We start from the raw sequence: 18,940 nt of genomic DNA on the forward strand, positions 1-18,940 counted from the left end.
CCTGCTATAGCTAATCTCAAAAGAACAGAAACTTCTGCTGCCTTATTTCTTGTTCCAAAATAAACCTCTTCATTTCAGGGGACTCATCTAATAAAATAACAACAATTCAATTTTTTTTTTAATATTCTAGGTGCAATTCAAAAAAAAAGTTGAAAAACCTGAAGTTAATTACAGGAGACATCTTTTAAACAATTTCTGGTATGAGAAGGAAGTTATGGGGAAATAATCTCTACTTTACCTATGGTGGTGTTTTATTTTGCTTTTGGTACTGAAGACTGAACTCAGGGGCACTTAACCACTGAGCCACATCCCCAGCTCTTCATATTTTTTATTTTGAGACAGGGTGTTGCTAAGCTGCTTAGGGCCTCAAAAAATTGCTGAGGCTGCCTTTGAACTTGAGATCCTCCTGCCTCAGCCTCCAGAGCTGTTGAGATTAGAACTATGCACCACAACACCCAGCTTTGCCTGTAGTTTTAAAATGCTATAGATAACTGTCTCAGAGAAGGGGCACATCTTAGCATCTACTAAGATAGTTCCTCTATGAACAGTAAAACTTTATACAAAGAGGTCAGTGCTGTATTTCCAAAACATGGAAATGACCACTAACAAAACTGTGAAAAAAATGAAAAAAAATTTTGCTTTGAATAAAAGAAGAGTAGAAAAGTTAGGGATGAAAATATGAACTTTAAACAAATGTCATTTTTATATTTTAATGTATTAGAATAATACTAATATCTAACAAATAGGAATAGAACCTGAATTATCTGAGGATATGTTCCTAACTGAATTTCTTGAAAATAAACAATTATGTGCATGACCCTAACTATAGAGTAATCAAAGTCTCCCTCCGTAGGAAATATTACTACTGTCCTTTTTATATTTTATATCAATAAATAAAATTATAAGTTATAAATCAACTAATATAGTTTATACTATAATTTGGCTCTGTTACATCCCCCACAGGTGCATGTATTAAGGCTTGGTCCTCAGTTTGGTGCTGATGAAAGGTGGTATATAACCTTTAAGAGGCAGAGCCTAGTAGGAGGTCTTAGGTCACTTGTGGTGTGCCTTATCGGGATCATGGGACTCTGGCCTCTCTTTCAGGCCCCAGCTGCCATGAGATGAGCAGCTTTCTCTACTATGTGCACCTGCCATGATGTGCTGCCTCTCCACAGACTCAAAAGTAATGGGGCCAGCTGACCATGGACTAAAACCTCCACAAATGAGCCAAAATAAACCCTTCCTCTTTAATTATCTCAGATTTTTTTTATAACAGAAAGTAGACTAATAGTTTATTATTTGACAGATTTGTAAAGCACAATATGATGCCTTTTATCATCATAGTGATTGTCACAGGATAATGAAGCTCCCTCTCATAAAAAGAGGTGCCACAGAAAATGTAAATAGGCACAGTTGTGCACATCTGTAATTCCAGTGAGGCCGAGCAGGGAGGGCACAAGTTTAAGGCCAGCATGGGCAACATAGTGAAACTATCTCAAAATAAAAAACGAAAAGGGTAGGGAATGTAGCTTCATGGTAGAGGACCCCTGGGTTCAATTCCCATTACTACTCCCACAAAAAAAGATAAACAAACAAAAACAAAAAACAGAGGTTGTGGTTAACTCCGGAGAAAAGGGAAGAAAAAAGGATCTAGAAATAACCACAAATGGCACAAGAATTAGGTTCTCCCATAAACTATCCCTTCCTTCAACCTGAAAAAAACTGTACCAAGTATGGAACACTTCTGATTTTGGTTAGCCTTACTCACTTTGTTTTTTCATTTTGATTATTTTGTTTTGTTTTCCTATATAATGCCAATCTACACTGGTCACTCATTACTGGGTTCACATTACTGAGAACTTGTACACCTTTCAAAGCTACTGCATAGGTTATGAATCTAGTCCACATGTCCACAGTGTCTTGGTTCCATTACTTATTGCCACTTTTTACTTGAAAGGAAATAAAAAATACAAATGAGAAACCCTGAAGTGAAAAAAGATTGATGTTCACTTCTTAAAACCATTCCACATCATCCTGAGTGTCACAGAGTAAGGTCCAGCTATCTTTCACACAATTTCACATTGCCAATGTGTGTCCGTACTATTAAGGTGTAGCTTCTATCATCAGAACTAAGTGAGAGATAGAACAACACTGACAAGGAAGGAAGGAGACTTGGAACTGAAAAATTTTCCAAGAAAAAGGAGGCTTGAGCATGCTTAAAAGCTGATGTTTAGAAGCCCGTATATAAAGAATGATGGAAGATACAGGAGAAAAGATCATATATGGGAGATAAATCCAGAACGTAGCTCTTTTTCAACTACAGGAGGCAAGCAAAGATGCCGATACTATTACATTTTGAGGTACGGTGGCAAGTAGTTGAGAAATCTTCTTTTCTGTGAAAAAAGGGAGGTGGGGAGGTGATGAAAGCATAAGAGATAAGAAGGTTAAATTCTTATTTGGGAATAAGCAAACATAACAGGAGATAAGGAAAGTCAGCCTGTAGTCCCAAGGACCAGGTGACAACCTAGACTATAAGCAGAAAAAAAAGAGAGAATTAGCCTTATCAAAGTTAAAGAGTTTTTTGGAAGGAGGATGACAGAAAGTCAAGGAAGCAAAGTGACTGAGGATGTTGGCAAGACTGTCAGTGAAATGACAGGTTTGAACTATATGAGGCAAAGTGAACAGAGGAGGCTAATGGGGCTCAAAAACCTGGAGCCTCATCAAGTCAAATAATGGGGACCTCACTACCCAGGTAAACACTGGGAGAACTAAAGATAAAGGAGAAAGCAAGCAATTCTCCCACTTCAGCCTCCCAACTAGATAGGACTACAAGAGTGCATCCCTATGCCCAGATGGAAGTATTTAAATTTGAAGTGTCATAGATGGATACTAAAGGTGATGCTAAAATCCACAAAGTAGCTATGAGAGTGAGTGTGAAAGTGGAGAATTAGTACAGTTGTAGAGAGGACAAGCTGGTGAAGAAGTCATTATCAGGAATGCCAAAAGCCACTTTGAAGGATTCACATGAAAAGGAAAATTATGAGCAAGGTGCCAAAGTCAGCCTGAACAGAGATCCTAACCAGAACTTGACAGTGCTAACAAAGGTAAATAACTGAGTCTGAAAATAAGGGGTAAGGATAGAAGAATTAAGCTTCGGAACCAGTATCAGGACAAGAACAACACCAATCCCATCTTCTAACCAAGAGATACAAGGAACATGAAAGAATGAGCAGCATTCACTTGAAAGAAGTACAAGGAAAGCAGTGTTATAAGAAGACAACCAGGCAGGAGGAGGGGGGAACATCAGTAAAAAGATGTTGAGATAGAGGGATGTTTGTTTACCTTAGAAAGTTTTCAGAATAATTTTTAGTAAGGAAGGGAGTAGTGGCAGAGTGAGGGAGGATATCAGAATTACAAAGAGATATAGGGAGCGAGTATAAGAGAGTTCAGATCATGTGGCTTACAGTTTGGGCAGTGACCAAGGACAACAGGGATGTGGGTAATGCTGGCCACAATAAGATGTCCATAAGTAATCCGAGAAATTTGTGGTGGAAAGGAGAGATCTTCAGGAGGAATTAGTCATGGCCTGGACTGACTAACTTCCAAAAGACTTCTGATCCAATTGAATAGGCTGGAAATGTAATTATGTGGTTCCTAGGACTACTACTATGCGTTAGAAACTTCTCTGTCCTTGCTTGGGAAACTTTCTTAACTTCTCTGAACACCATTTTAAAAAATATATTTTAATTGTTGATGGACCTTTATTTTGTTTTTTTATATGTGGTGCTGAGTATTGAACCCAGTACCTCACACATGCTAGGCAAGTGTTCTACAACTGAGCTACAACCCCATCCCTGAACTCCATTTTTCAAATAAATAAAACCAGGATAATTCAATCTCACAAGCTTATTGTAAGGATTAAACAAAGCCATGCATATGAGACACCCACCTCAAAATTAAACTGTCATTATCTACTTTCTTTGGCCTGGCACCAACTAAATGCTTCACAAAATAAAGTACTCATTGCCTTAGAAAATATCTGACTTATTAGTCAAATAAGGGACAATAGAATACTTCCCTCTTAGCCTCAGTCCTAAAGGAATAAAGTAATCAGGACAACAAAGTAATGTCACACAGTCAGAGAGAAGGGAAGGAAAGATCTGAATAGGAAGATTTTCTGGTACATGCTGGCTTGTGTTACCCAGGATGGCATAAGTCAGTTCCCCATGGCCTACTCTCTGGAGAATAACATCCAAGAGTAAAATCTACAGAGCTGACAACACACAGGTATAAATCCTCCTCCTGCCCGCCACCACTAACCCAAATACAAATGTTCACAAAAAAGATGAATTTGCATTTGGTCCTCGGTACAGAAAGCTGATGTATATCTTCAATCTCCATATGTAGAGTACATCCTGGCTACATGTGACTGCCATTTGGGTAAATCCCAAGTGTCCTGTTAACAAAGTTGTTAGCTATCTCATATACCTGAGATTAATAAATGTAAGTTTATAAACTAAAGCACACTGAAGAGTGTTCAACAAGATATTTTATGATTTTTAAATAAGTTGCCAAGATTTTTTAGAATTACCAAAAATGTTCAATTTTTTTTTTTTTTTTTTTTTTTGGCGGTGCTGGGATTGAACCTAGGGTCTCACATGGGCCAGGCAAGCACTCCACCACTGAGCCATACCCCCAGCCCTCACTCTCTAGTCTTTAACAATCCCACACAGACTGTCTCACTTACACAGAGGTACTAACACCAACAACATGTCAAGAAGTAATCAAATAGTACTTAAACACATTGAATCACTGGTATTAGAATAAGTACGGTCCTCTGGAAGGGAAATTAAGTTATATAGTCACAGTGTGTGCAACTGTGCACACATAAAATTCTGACTGCTATTAAATATAAAAGTTACAAAAAATAACGGGATAAAACTGAAAGTGATTTCTATTCATTCTAATATTTTATTTTATATTCTATAACACACTGAATTTTCTATAATACAAACTTGTTAATTTTCTTAAATATTCAAAAGATGAATTAAAATAAACATTTCAATTCAAAAGTTCTACAATAACAATATTTGCCCACAGACATAAGAATGACTACAGAATAGAAATGGCAGCAATATAGCTTTTGAGACTATTCAAATAAAAGTATTCAAATTTCAATTCATTCAATCCCTTTGAATCTATTTCTCTTCTATTTCTGGATTCTAAACTAAAGGATTCAAAGACACTATGTTCCTTCTTTTATAGAATGTATACTGTTGAGAGTTATTTCCTAACTCTTGAAATAACATGCTAAACGAATGGTGTCCTTGCAGGAGGGGCACAAGGAGAAGTGGGTATAATACAAAGAGTAACAAAGTCTAACAAAATGATCCCAATATTTGTAGTAAATTTTGGTCACAACTGTAAAGATGAGATGCTCCATTTTATCAAGGAAGAACCAATTCCCTGCAAAACAGTAGACCATCACTTTGTTTTCAAGAACATTTCTATAATATGCATGATTGTTGTAAGTTTATCTGTTAAAACTAGACTAATAGTTTAAAAATTGAAGCTGGTTTAATTAAGAGTCAGAACCACAGAAAGGATGAAATGTTAACATTAAGTGGGCTGGGGTTTTAGATCAGTGGTATAGAACTTGCCTACCATGTTGCAAGGCTCCAGGTTTGATCCCAGCACTGAAAAAATACAAAAACAAAATACCACTTACCATTCACTACACTGATTCTCAACTAAGAAAGTATTCAGAAGTGGGTGGGAAGGAGAGGAAAGCATGGTCTATAAGTCACCTGAGTTTTCTCAACACTCAGAATCTCTGTTCCTTCCCATCCAGATTCTCCTTCAGTCTGTCCATCTTCATAGTAGAAAATGCCCCATTCTGGAAAATCAATACTAAAGTACAGGTGAAAATCTATCTCATCTCTTAGGTGTTCTGAGAGCATATGTTTCAGTCAATATTCCCAACTTATATTGCTCACTTTGTAGATCTGGAAAATAAGGCTCTCCATTGTTAACTATGGAGACAGCCTACCCACGTCCCTTGTAAAGAGCAGGCCATGTTCATATAGAAACATGTTGGATACTTTATGACTCCTCTCCAACATTCACTGATTTGACTAGGAGGTGAATATCCAAACCAAGGGCAACCAACCCATTGGGTAAATCCCAAGTTAACAATTCATTTGCAATGAACTGGCACAAAAGCAAAAGCTGGGCACATGGCCTAATCCTGAAATTCTGTGCTCAGAAAAACACAAGAGAGAAAGCAGTATTCAACATAAAAAGTAAAGGGAGTGAGGAGGAGGAGGAATAGGAGTAGGAATAAGGAGTTGGGACAAGGTGAAGTGTATACAGATGAAGATTTGACAAGTAGGCAAATGCTTACATAGTATAATAATAAGAGATATAAACAGACAACCAAACCAAAGGACAACGGTAGAATTCTAGGGGGAGGATCTATAAACTTTCACTGAACGTAGTCTACAGGATTATCTTGGAATCAGAATTAAAATATGACTCCAATTTCTGCAAGATGTCACTCCAACAAGATTAATGTTTTATCATTTTACACATGTTCTTTCAATAAGCTATCCCACTCCAAGCTAGTATAAATCTCTGTTCCGTGCAATCTAGGAAACATCTAAAACAATATGAGAACGAGCTGTCCAAAGTCAAAGAGCTTGGCAAAAAGTTAGACCAGTCAACTCCCAGTAGCCAATGGCCACTCTCCTACAATACTACACCAGAAAGACAATTGAATTGGAAAGGGTCAATTTTATAGTATATAAGTTAAACCTGAAAAAAGGGTAACTAGAGACAAAGTCCAGAACACAGCAATTAAAATTGACACTAGAGGAATTTTCAACTAAAAACCAAAAAATAATATAAATACAGAAGATAAAAGGCTACAAATCTCTTGAAATTTATAAAATAATAAGAAGTAATAGATCTTGGGACTGTGGTTGCAACTCAGTGGCAGAGCGCTTGCCTAGTTGACTTAGATCCTCAACACCACATAAAAATAATTAAATAAAGATATTGTGTCCATCTAAATTAAAAATTAAGGAATAGATCTTAGTTGGGTGCAATGACACTGCTGGCCTATAATCCTAGCAACTTGGGATGTGAAGATCTTTGCCCCATTCTCTGGTTCTCTGAGTAAAGATATCCACACCTTCAAATGTAAACAATGGGAATTCATGTGCTTAACAGCTTCAAATTTGGTTTGGTACAAAAATATTTTTAAGACTATGTAAAAGAGAATAGCCACACCTCACAGTATATGGCTTGGTGTCAATGTCAGAGGTATGATACTGGGAAGGATGAACCAGAGGCCACTCCATTAGGGAAATTAAATATAACTTTATTATTTTCTTCAAATTACAAAAGTACATATTTTGTGTAAAGTTTTCTAACAGTACAAATATAAATATTTTGAAAAAGTGCAAATTTTGCCATAATCCAGCTCCTGGAAATAACTAATATGTAGGATTGGGTATGTATGCTTCCAGATACCTTTATCTGCATGCATATTTTTATTACCCAAATGCATTCATATCTTACAAAAAAAAAATTCTGCAACTTGTTTTTTCTTATCTGTTAACATCATTTTTCTATATAATTACACATAGATCAAGCATATAACACCTGCATATTTCACAGCATGAATATACCAGTTTATTTAACCATTTTCCTACTGACACTTAGGTTGTTGGCACTTCTCTTCATTAATACAAAACTTTAGGTATTAGTGAACATGTATCTCACACACTTGTTTTGACTATTTCTTCCAGGTAAATTCCCAGAAGTATTATTATTAAAATGACATCCTCATTTGAAAATAACAAGCTAGTACTGATCATGGCAACCCACAGTTAAGATTCTAAATTTAATAAACAGGCCATGGGGCAGAACCAGTCCAGCCAGGAAATGGAACACTAAGGCTGAGTCAACAAGGCATTGGACTCCTGATTTTCCTGGTGAAGAAATCCATACTATCACTGGTGAAGAGGGGCAAGTGCAAATTGTCAGTCTTCTGCCCTCAAGACAATCAGAGGTCCCCAACTGCATCCAAGCCTGGATAGCCTGACTCTGATAACAGATCATTTTGAGAGGCCAGCATTAAATATATAGAATATAAAAGAAAGAAACTGAGGCATGCAACTAATTCAAAAAGGAAAAGGAGGATAAGAAAGATTAATTGCTATTTTTTCTTTAAAACACTGGTTAATTTACCTTTTGCATAATGTAGGGAAATAGCACTGGATTTCATAGTGATCCCTCGGATCTGTTCATCTTCTCTGCTGTCCATGTACCTTAGCTAGAAAAAACGCAACATATGCATCTTATTGTTCATGATCTTTTCCCTTTAATCCATTATTATGATAAAATTACATATTAAGTCAATCTTGAATTCTTGAGTAAACCTATTGGGCTATAAGAAGTAAATCTTTATATAATGCTGTTCTGTTTATTAATAATTTTTTAATCCACAATCATAAGGTTGGCATGAGATTTTTCTTGTCTGGAACTATCTTTAACAGACTTGGTCTGTTATTCCATTCATATGACTTGGAGAGTATTCCCTGTTGTTAAGTTTTTCTTCCCTGTATTTTTGAATGGTTCAAGTAGAACTGAAATTACTTGTTCCTTTAATATCTGAGAGAACTGGACAGTTAAATCATCTGGGCTTTTTCTTTGTATAAGGATTTTTGCCAGCCATTTGATTTCTTAAAATACTACAGAATTATTCTAGTTTTCTATTTCTTAAGTCTAATTTTAGTAAGTTACTATTTTTACATTTCATCACATTTAAGATTATTTAAAGCTGTTTATTATATCCTATCATTATCTTTGCCTGAGAGTGTGTTTATATACATTCTATACTGGTGCACTACAATTATACTTAATAATGAGATTCTTTATGCCATCGATCTCATTAGCTTTTTATAAAATACTTTTTAATTATAGATGGACACAATATCTTTATTTATCTTTATCTGGTGCTGAGGATCAAACCTGGTGCCCCACATAGTGCAAGGCAAGTACTCTACCACTGAGCCATAGCCACAGCCCCTCATTAACTTTTTTAATCTGCAGCATTTTTCTTTCCCTAATATCATTTATTTCTGCCTCTTTTCTATTCTTCTTGATGAATCTTGATGATATTTGTCAACTGTATGAATTTTTTAAGTAATTCATGCAAACATCCTTTTATACACTATACTTCATATACTTCCAAAGTACAGTGAGCCACAGTAAGGACATTTGCTGACCAAAGGTACCATATGCCTCAACAATGATAAATTAAAAACAAATTTTCTAGTTGTGATAATCATGAATTGTCTACACTGCTAATAATTTTAATTAGCAGACTTGATATTTTTAGGGCAATTTTAAGTTTATAGAAACACTCGAAAGTATAAAGGGTCCCACAAACCATCCTCACAACATAGTTTCCTCCGTTATTTATATCTTTTGTTATTGAATGGTATGGTATACTTGTACAACTGATTAATCAATATTGATATGTGACTAAACTCCATAGTTAGTATTTGGGTTCACTCTAAATGTATGATATGTCCATCATTTTTATATTTATTAGCTGTGATTTTGGTTAACATGATCCTTTCTATAAAATGTCTATTTTCTGCTTCACTAACTTTATTATTTTCTTCCATCTTCTTACTTTAGAATGACTATAGTTCTATGTTCCCAGGTGGGAAAAGCACAAGCACTTCATTCTTATACTCCACTTCATAAGATGGTCTCAGGTGCCCAATTCTACCTTTCTTTCTCCTTGTCTACTCTATTAATTCACTTTTGCTTCTCCACCTCCTCATCTATTCCCTGTCACTTGATAAATCCTACAAGCTATATATCCTAGATTCATTAAAAAGAGGAACATCTCTTTATTTTTCTACTGCAAAGTAAATTATTCCAAGCTAGAAACTCACAGCCAGAAAGAAAGATCTTTTTCAATTCATTTCCTAAAACATTATTTTCATTATGATCCTCAGGCTTAAGAAGCCTTCCTATGGCACTTATATGATACTTAGGTTAACCTTCAAGATCTTCTGCAATCTGACATGTTCCATTGGTACATTTTCTCTCCCACTGGTCTTAGGCAAAGGGTCCACTCAAATCAAGCATAACACAAAAGCCTTACCCACATTATTTCCCACCACTTAATGGTTTCTGTGCCTTTCAAACCACCTAATTCATTGACCAGTGAAGAACTTCTTTGTAAAATCTCTCACAATTGTATATTATTTGACTTAATATAAAAACTCCTTATAATTTGAACTATATAAAGTAATACAAAGCAATATAAAAATAACTATTTTTCTCAACATCTATTTTATTTTGCATAATAGATTCTGAGATGCAGGATTATGTCTTATACTCTTTTAGATTACTGGAGAACACTGCAAACAGCTTATAATATTGTACACTCACTGAAATGTGACAAGTGTTTATTAAACATAACAACATACCTTGCCTGCCAGACGGCTGGAGATGATCCCATTACTAGATATAAGACAATCAGCAAGAGTAGTTTTTCCTGTTAAAATAACATAAATTAAAATCTATGTAGTTTTTAGAGGGGATTGGGGGATAGACTAACTCACAAATTTAATGTCTGATCATAAGAATTAGTTTATCAAGGATCTTTTATTTACCTATGCCAGATGACATAAGACAAAAGATATATTTTAAGAATTTTATAGACTTCTAAACAGAATATCATCTGGAAAGACATAGAGGCTAGTACTCCATACTGGTGTAATCACTATGCCAATCCAAAAGAGAACATAACTGTCAAATTTTATAGCTACTAAAATCTGTCCTATATGAATTTGGTCAGGTTAATCACAATTATTATATCAGTCATCCCGTATTCACAATAGCTAATCATGCTTATAAACTGAAGCCCCTGAAAGTACAGAATGATAAAGACAGAAAACATGTTCAATGTCTCTGAAAGGTATAATATCAGGTAATATATCATCAACAAACAACAGAATATCATCAATATATCATTGAAATGTAATATTAAAATATCATTAACGATATCATCAAGAACAATAGTCTTCTGCCACGTTTCCCCATGCAAGCCCTAACTGGTATGTGTTAGTTGTTAATACTTATTTACTAAGGAAATTTACCCATATCTATTACTATTGCAATATAAGCTGTGGAAGATAATCATCTACTCTGTAACATATATAAACAGTATCCAAATATAAACCTAGAATTTACTTTATAATAAAAAAAAAACTTCTTTGTATACTTAAGTATATAATTGTAGTTACCTTTATCAAACAGACTACTACTAAAGTTTACAAAATTTCAAGGGATATAAATAAGTAACTTTGTTTAAAGAATTCCAGAAGTATATGATAATTACTACAGATGGGTTGGTCTAACAAAACGAAAAGATTTTCTCTTCAAGACAAGTCCTTATTACACTCCATGAACTTCAACAAAACTATGAATTCCATATAATAATTCAAACCAGAGACCAATCAGTAGGAATACTGAAGATTTTTAATAATATGTTATCTATTTGCCATGTGAAGGTTATGTGTTAGCATATAACACTAGAGCATCACTTTCCTGCTACCCAATAAAGTAGAATTCATTCTAGGCATGAAAATCATGCTCTTTCCATGTACCAAGAAAGCAGGGACTTTGCTTTATTTATGACTGTAACTCTAGGACCAGAGTAATGCTTGGCATATGAAAGACATACAAGGGTTGGGGGGTGGCTCAGTGGTAGTATGAGGCACTGGGTTAGATCCTCAGCACCACCACATAAAAATAAATAAATAAAATAAAGGTACTGTGTTCATCTGTAACTAAAACAATATTTAAAAAAAAAGACTCAATAAATAGTTGAATGAATATGAATTAAAGGTTTTCTAAGATAGTACCCATTTAACAATTTTAAAGAAGAAATTTAAAATAAATTGCTCTGCAAATATGCACACCACTGACTTTTCACATGATTTAATTCACAAAGATAAACAACTTATCAGATTTTGTGGCTTCAAAACGTGTGTCGTATAATTACAAAAGCTCTGGGGACAGCAGGGTAAGTCATTGGATTTGTATGTACAACTCATTCTCAGTTGGTTTCACCTATAAGGTGATCTACAACCACCTAACCTCTTTTCTGCCTTTAAATCAATCCTAAGCACTCTACCTGTTTAATCTAATCTACTATTTGACTATATCAAACTTAGTTTTATTTTTTTTTCTGCTAATGGCTCCCATGTCCTCATAAAAAATGTTAATGATCATTTTCATAATGAAGTATTTAACTTCCTGCCAAGGGATTCTCTTTATCATCACATTTAATCCCTATAAGATAGCTATGATTTTCATCTGGTATACATATGCTGCATACTGAAATTCAAGAAGGCAAAGAAACTTAAAAATGAAGTTGAAAATAAATTCAGGATGTCTAACTCCAGAGCTGAAGCACTTAACCCCTAACTTACATACAGCCCAGTGGCTATGAAGGATGGTATATAAGTTTTATTTCGCATGCCCTTTCCAATTATTTTGCCTCAGCAACCAGAACTCAGAAGGGGTCTGAAACCAATAGCGGGATTAGCATGAAGCAGGGCTATGGTGTTACAGCAATATCTATGTAAATCACGTGTATCATGCTTAGCTATTCTTGCATTTATAGTGTCCTGGGCTTCAGCCACATGTATTTTCTTCTTCCCAGGCTGACATATTGTCACTTATAATGTTTGTCTCCATTTGTCATCCTCAGACCGCCTTCAAAGATCATCTCTGATATTAATTATGCTGTGAAACCTTTTCTTAACTCACTATGTCCCAGCATCCCATATATAGGACACCAATAAAAATTTTGTCCTGTATGTGGGATTCTGGGACATAGAGGGTTAACCCACCTCTAGCTTCCCAATCCTCTAGTTTTCTCAGTGGTCACAGTCTACTTTTTCTCATTTTGCCTGCTTCATTCCTAAAGCTTCCTCAATAGGATATGGGAAAGGTGTCCCACTCATAAATGTCTGTGTCCTGATATACCTACCAAAATTCCTTGAACTTGGCAGATGTTCAATAAATATTTGAAATAGGATCACATAACAAAGGCTCTAAGGACACAATATCAAGATTACAGCTGTTTTACAAACAAAGTCATTTCAAAAGTTTTTCATATTTAAACAAAAACCGAAGTTCTGATTTAGGAACAAATCACTACATAGAAAAATGCTAATAAATAGTTAACCATGTTCATATCATATGTTTTACAGCATGCGTCCTTGACATCACAAGACTGTGGGCAGTCTTACTCCTTTTAAAAGGCTAAGACTGCCCACAGGTTCAATTTACTGAGACATGCCTTGTCTATTAATGAAAACTAGCCATTTAAAAAAGGTTCTTACCATGGTCAACATGAGCCAAAACACATATATTCCTGATATTAGCAGTGTTTTTCTGGAGTTGAATCATCTTATCCAAACTATTGAGCACCATGGTTGCTCACTTCCTGTGATTAAAAATAAAAGATGTATTACAAATGACACAAGGGCTGTTAGGTCCAGGCAAGGGAAAAAGAAATTTAAGTGCTGGGAGCTGAAAAAGATTTCTCAGATCCCTTAAACCAAGACTCAAATGAACGTTTATAGATGAGACATACCAATCCAGGCCCAAGACCAGCTTGAAAGTCAATAAACTGTACTTACGGAGTATATTCATCCTTCTGGATGGGAAGGCTGTGTTGAATCAAGGAGCTCCTGGGTGCTGGGTGCAGTGACACCAGTAGCCCCAACCATGGATTCGTACTCTGACCAACTCTTCCAGGCCAACAACAACCATAAAAAGGGTCAAATGCAGCAGGAAGAGAAGATGTTGACGTCTCTCCCTTCCCCGAAACCCCTCGTTCTATTATTCTAGCTCCCTTTTATCCGCGGTAAAACACTGCGTAGAGCCTGAAAAAGTTTTGAGTCACGTGCTTATGAACCAAACAGGTGCACTGCCGATCTTTCTTCCCTTTCCAAATGAAAAGTCTCAACTCCACATGCCCCGTCTTCGAGGGGCCCCAGATTCGTAGGGTTTGATGCTCAAAATTTTAAGGACCCCCAAGTCCACACGGAAAAGCCTCTGGCCCCGGGTGGGAGCTACAGCTGGATGCACGCCGCGTCGGCTCACGACGGGTCTCCCCCACGCCGCCCCCATCCCCTCAGCCCAAGTCCCTCCTTACCGCCAGCACGCGGGGGGGCCCTCCTCACCAGCTCCGGCTCTCTGCCCAACACCGCACGCTTCAGCTAGGGCTCCGCAGGCCTGAACGCCTGCGTTCTGGGGGCGGGGCTGGCTGACGCGCGACCTCTGACCCGCCGGCGTCTCGGCGCCACCGGAAGTCGGCGCCGCGTCAGTTGCCGGGATCCCGCGGTCGCCTAGACGACGGTGGGCGCTGTAGATAAAGGTGCGCTGCGGATCTTGCAGCGAGCCGAAAACATGAGGAGCAAGTGTTTGTGTCAGATCTGTACCTGCGGGTAAGAATGGTTGGCACAGCGGCGGGCCGGGAGACCTTAGGGGACCCAGTGGCCCTTCGGGCACCCCCATCTCGACCCCCGCACACCGGGAGGGGCGGTGCAGCGACGCCCCCTCTTTGGCTGGGTTGGGGTACAATGTTTCTTCTTTGTAGCTAGAAACTAGTTTTTAGTTTCTTTATACAAATTGGAATAGCATCTGGGCCAGTAAACAGAAAGTGAAGCCGCGACGGTTGTAAGGCTGGTAAGCGGTGGATCCGACTGGTGAGTGCATGCCCCACTAGAATAATAAATAATAATAATAATAATAATCATTATTATTATTATTATTATTATTATTATTTAATTTAAACGAACAGTGTTCAAAACCATTAGTTGGCAACCAGTATTACACATTCTTTCATCTCCAGCTTTCCATCCTCCAACCCAAACCTTATTCCCATATTCCGGTTCTGTCCAGGCGGCCCTCATTTGGAATCTGCCTGACAGGTAAGGCTGTAGTTCCCATCCTGAAACCCAGAACTCGTCTGTGAGTCCTGCCTAACAACCTTCCACTACCTATAAACACACTCTTTTCCTTCCTTCCCCTGCTTCACTGTTGACCCAGGGATGAGATCATTATTTGCTAGATAAATATATGCCAATTCCTTGCTATTTCTTAATACTCTTAAAAGGGAAAACACCTGCATGTTGATGGAAAGCAGTTTGTCTACTATTTTCATAATAAACACTTTATAATTACATATAGATTAGTTAATATATGACTTTTGAGATAGGAATCTTCAAACTCTCGTGTGCAAGAAGGTTTTTTTTTCTTGTTTTTTTTTTTTTTTTAATTATAATCAACCTAAGTTTCTTCCCATCTTATGTCAGAAAATTCAGTCTTCATTGTGTCGGGGGCTACATTTTCTTCAAGCAGTATAATGATCCAAGGAACTAAAGCATTGCCAATAAAAGAGTTCCTTCTGACCTTTGAACATCGGTATGATCTCCCACTGAAAAGTCCTTTAATGAAGCTCATATATTTCTTTCAAGAGCAGGATCTCTGCTAGTTTTATTCTTATACTCTCGTGTGTAAGAATCCTTGAGGAAGCTACAAACTTGTAGTTACAAGGCTCCACTCAACCAACTCTTTTGAAATCTGGCCACTTCCTGAGATACTGACACTGGCAAAGATTCCTCACCCTTCTCAGAGCCCCTTCTACTCTGCCTTTTAACTTCTCACTTGGTTTGGCAGCAGAAGGCAGATTTTTACTCTTCCTTCTTTTATTTATTTTTGTGACCTAAAAGACAACTATATTTCACCTCCCATTAGAAATGCATTATTTCATCTCTTCCATGAACTGTTTCTTTTGCAAAAAGCATGAAAATTTGTTGACTTGAAGCAATTTCTCCCTCCTGCTGAAATCTCTTCAACAAGGGATTATATAAAGGTCCTGACTACCTGCTTGATATAAAAGAGGCAAAAGAACAAGAAAACAGGTTTGTTAATATTTCAATAAATTTCCTTTCTCTAGAAGATTAAGATCATCCGAAGACCTTTTCAGGGAAGCTTTGACCTGTTTCTGCTAAATGTCCATTTGCTGGTTGAGTCTTTTATTTTTTTCACTTATACTATGAAAATTAATAGTTTCACACATCTATTTTATTCTTTAAAAAGTTGAAGCAACCATCCATCTCTAATGTATTTTTTTATACAATGCACACATGATGTTTTTATGCTTGTTAAACTATGGTGGGGTTCTCTTATGTTAGAAATCAGAAATGGGGGATGCTAGAAAAAAGTGTGGCTCATTCAGATCTTTGCTCAAATATGATGAAAGAGTCTGTCATTGAAACCTTTGTTCAAATGTCATACTTTGCCCCACCTCCACACTATATCCCACTTCCCTGCTTCTTTTCTCTTCCCATTGTACTTAGGATATTCTATATATTTTTTTCTCTCTTCACCCCTATCAAGGGTGTAAATTCAAGTAAGACACAGAATTTTCTATCTTAATACTGTCCTCAATACTGAGATTTTTACTCATTATATATTTGTTGAACGAATGAATGACCATATATGTAGGAAGTGAATGAGAATGGTATAAATTAACTAAATCTTTATCTTTAATCTTGTAAAAATTTGAAAAGTTAGTAATTTAAGCTAATATAGCAAAGTTCATAAAAAGTTACAGATTATAGCCTCCTATAAAACTTTAAAAAGCAGAAATAAGAAAAAATTTGGAAATATCAGGATTAAAGGCTTTTTCTTTCCTGTATAATTCTTCAACACTGTTTGTTAAAATATGAATGTATTTTTTCATGGAAAATAAAACTAAAAACATGACAAATTCCAAAGATTGGACTTGGTTCTTATAAATCATTCAGCTATAACAGCACCTCTATGCTTGCATGACCTGTGTACCCTGCTTCTACTTCTAAGAGTCTTGACTATGTGTGACACTAAATCACTTCAGCACTTTACCACAACCACCATGTTCAGTTGATATTCCCTAATCTCTTGATCCTTCTGATTTCAGAGTTTCTTGGACATCCTGTGACACCACCTGTTTTCCTTACACTATAATTCTTCATGCCGTCCACCATGATTCATCTGCAGGGTATATACATTTTCTTTAGGTTCAGCTTTACAACCCTCCCCCATGGCCTGGAGTCTCCAAATGATACCAGACCTGAGAAACTGACCTTATTTCAGAATAATGTGGTTTTACTTTTTTATTTGTTTGTGGTTTTATTAGTTTTATTTTTAAAAGGTTTTATCTCTTTTACTAATTGTGCACTGAAAAATTATAATGAAAACCCTGTATATTTTTTAACACTTGTTTTTCATACATAGTTTTTATTTATTTTTAAAAAAGAGAGTATTCATTGCATACTATTCTACCACAACGCCCTCCCCTTTAACTATTTCCTGTCTTACCATGTTCCAACAGTCATTCATAGAGGTCAACCTCATATTTTTCAACAACTCTATCCTATTAGTTTATATGATATCTGTTCATATATCACCTAAGGATGAGGATACATTCTGAGAAATTGATCATTAGGAGATTTAACCATTGTGTGAACATCAAGAATATACTTACACAAACTAAGATGGCTATGATGTCACCAGACAACATAATCTCATTGGACTATCACTGTATATGTGATTTGTGGTTGACCAAAATGTCCATTTTTTAAAAAGCATTAATGTGTTATTTAGGGCTCTTAGTTATGGGGAATATATTCTGATTAGTGTAGGCAAAAATTAACTGTATATATGGAGTATATATAATTCACTTGAAAGAACTGAAACCATTTTCAAACCAAGATTCCAAGGAAGAAAAGTACCTGAAAATCTCACTGTAGCCCTGGACCATGAAGGGAACTGCTAACTCTGCCACAATCAGAACACTGTAACAGAGCTGTAGCCTCCAGAACCACTCAACTCTACCAAAGTCAGAAAGCTGCCAAGTCAGGGAATCACCTTGAAAATCAGGGGACTGCCTAACTGACCCCAAACTCTCTTTGTCTCTACCTCAATCCATACAAGCAAAATGAATGTGGTGCCCTGCTTTTCTCCTTATGTAGCTCTGTTCTAAATCAGAGTCTCATACGTGAGTACATGAAATAGCTGAAACCTAAATTATATATGCAACTGGTCTGCATGGGGTCTAGGAAATTACTTGTTGGCTTCTCAGGTCTGTAAATTAACAAGACAATATTTCTACCATGTAAGGATACTGCTTTTTTTAAACATCATTGCAAAGGGAACAGGTTGTCTAGGAAAGCTGCTCTAAAGTTTTTGTGTTCTGAGTCATTGGAGGTCTGTCTCTGATTAATAATCACACAAAGTGTTTTTTTAAGGCAAAATAATCTTTCAGTTTTTTGTTTGCACAGGCGACATCATTGTCCACATGGAACCACAAGGATTTATGAAAATTTTGGCTTGTCTTGCCCCACAACTGAATACTTGGAAAAGTATCCCATGTATGGCAATGTTCTTCCACCACAGAGTCTTAAACCTAAGCAAGAGTTTCGAGCATGCCGTGGTAAAATGGAAGGAGTAACTACATTTAAGTAAATATTGCACAATTACTTGCTTTACTTATATTTTTCTCAACTCTTCTTTTCTAGCTATTAAATATAGGTAGTTGATTTAAGTTAAACAAATCCAAGAAGCAAGAACTAGTTAAGTCACAAGAAAAACAGAAAGATGAGCTTTAAGTTAGGTTAACAAATTGAGAAGAAAAGAGGGAAATAAAATGTTCTATTGATTTGTTTTTATTCCCTAAAATATATCATGTTCTTTTTTTTAACTTTTCACTGTCACTGCTACCCAGAGGATAACAGTAGCTTCCTAGTGTTTAGGCCTGTATCTTCTCTAGTTTTTGCATTTCTTATCT

The 18,940-nt window shown here is 36.3% G+C and overlaps 2 protein-coding genes across 8 annotated transcripts in view; one reads left to right on the forward strand and one right to left on the reverse strand.

Annotated features, from left to right (window-relative positions):
• Efl1 (elongation factor like GTPase 1) overlaps positions 1–14,358 on the reverse strand; it is a 143,752-nt gene extending 129,394 nt beyond the window's left edge. For 6 of the 7 annotated variants that reach the window (XM_076848765.2, XM_076848761.2, XM_076848766.2 and 3 more), the window contains exons 1-4: positions 14,261–14,358; positions 13,443–13,546; positions 10,515–10,582; positions 8,254–8,338 (exon numbers count right to left, since the gene is read on the reverse strand). In XM_076848765.2, coding sequence (XP_076704880.1) covers positions 8,254–8,338; positions 10,515–10,582; positions 13,443–13,533 — 244 coding nt within the window. In that variant the 5' untranslated portion in view covers positions 13,534–13,546; positions 14,261–14,358. Of the gene's footprint in view, positions 1–8,253; positions 8,339–10,514; positions 10,583–13,442; positions 13,547–13,742; positions 13,854–14,260 lie in introns of all 7 variants that reach the window. The other variant, XM_076848760.2, reaches the window with a different exon arrangement.
• Positions 14,359–14,511: 153 nt separating this feature from the next.
• On the forward strand, positions 14,512–18,618 carry LOC143394204 (stabilizer of axonemal microtubules 1-like). Its single transcript, XM_076848767.1, has 2 exons — positions 14,512–14,552; positions 18,435–18,618. The coding sequence occupies exons 1-2, from the start codon at positions 14,515–14,517 to the stop codon at positions 18,616–18,618; spliced, it is 222 nt and encodes a 73-aa protein (XP_076704882.1). The 5' UTR covers positions 14,512–14,514.
• Positions 18,619–18,940: the final 322 nt, after the last annotated feature.

The sequence above is a fragment of the Callospermophilus lateralis genome, chromosome 3, assembly GCF_048772815.1.
Source record: "Callospermophilus lateralis isolate mCalLat2 chromosome 3, mCalLat2.hap1, whole genome shotgun sequence".
NCBI classification, from domain to species: Eukaryota; Metazoa; Chordata; class Mammalia; order Rodentia; family Sciuridae; genus Callospermophilus; species Callospermophilus lateralis.

What these genes read in the sequence shown, in the direction of transcription:
- LOC143394204 (XM_076848767.1), top strand. Translation starts at nt 14,515, where the DNA reads ATGAGGAGCAAGTGTTTGTGTCAGATCTGTACCTGCGG. An exon ending in TGTCAGATCTGTACCTGCGG is followed by an intron (nt 14,553 to 18,434) that starts GTAAGAATGGTT and finishes TTGTTTGCACAG; the next exon opens with GCGACATCATTGTCCACATG.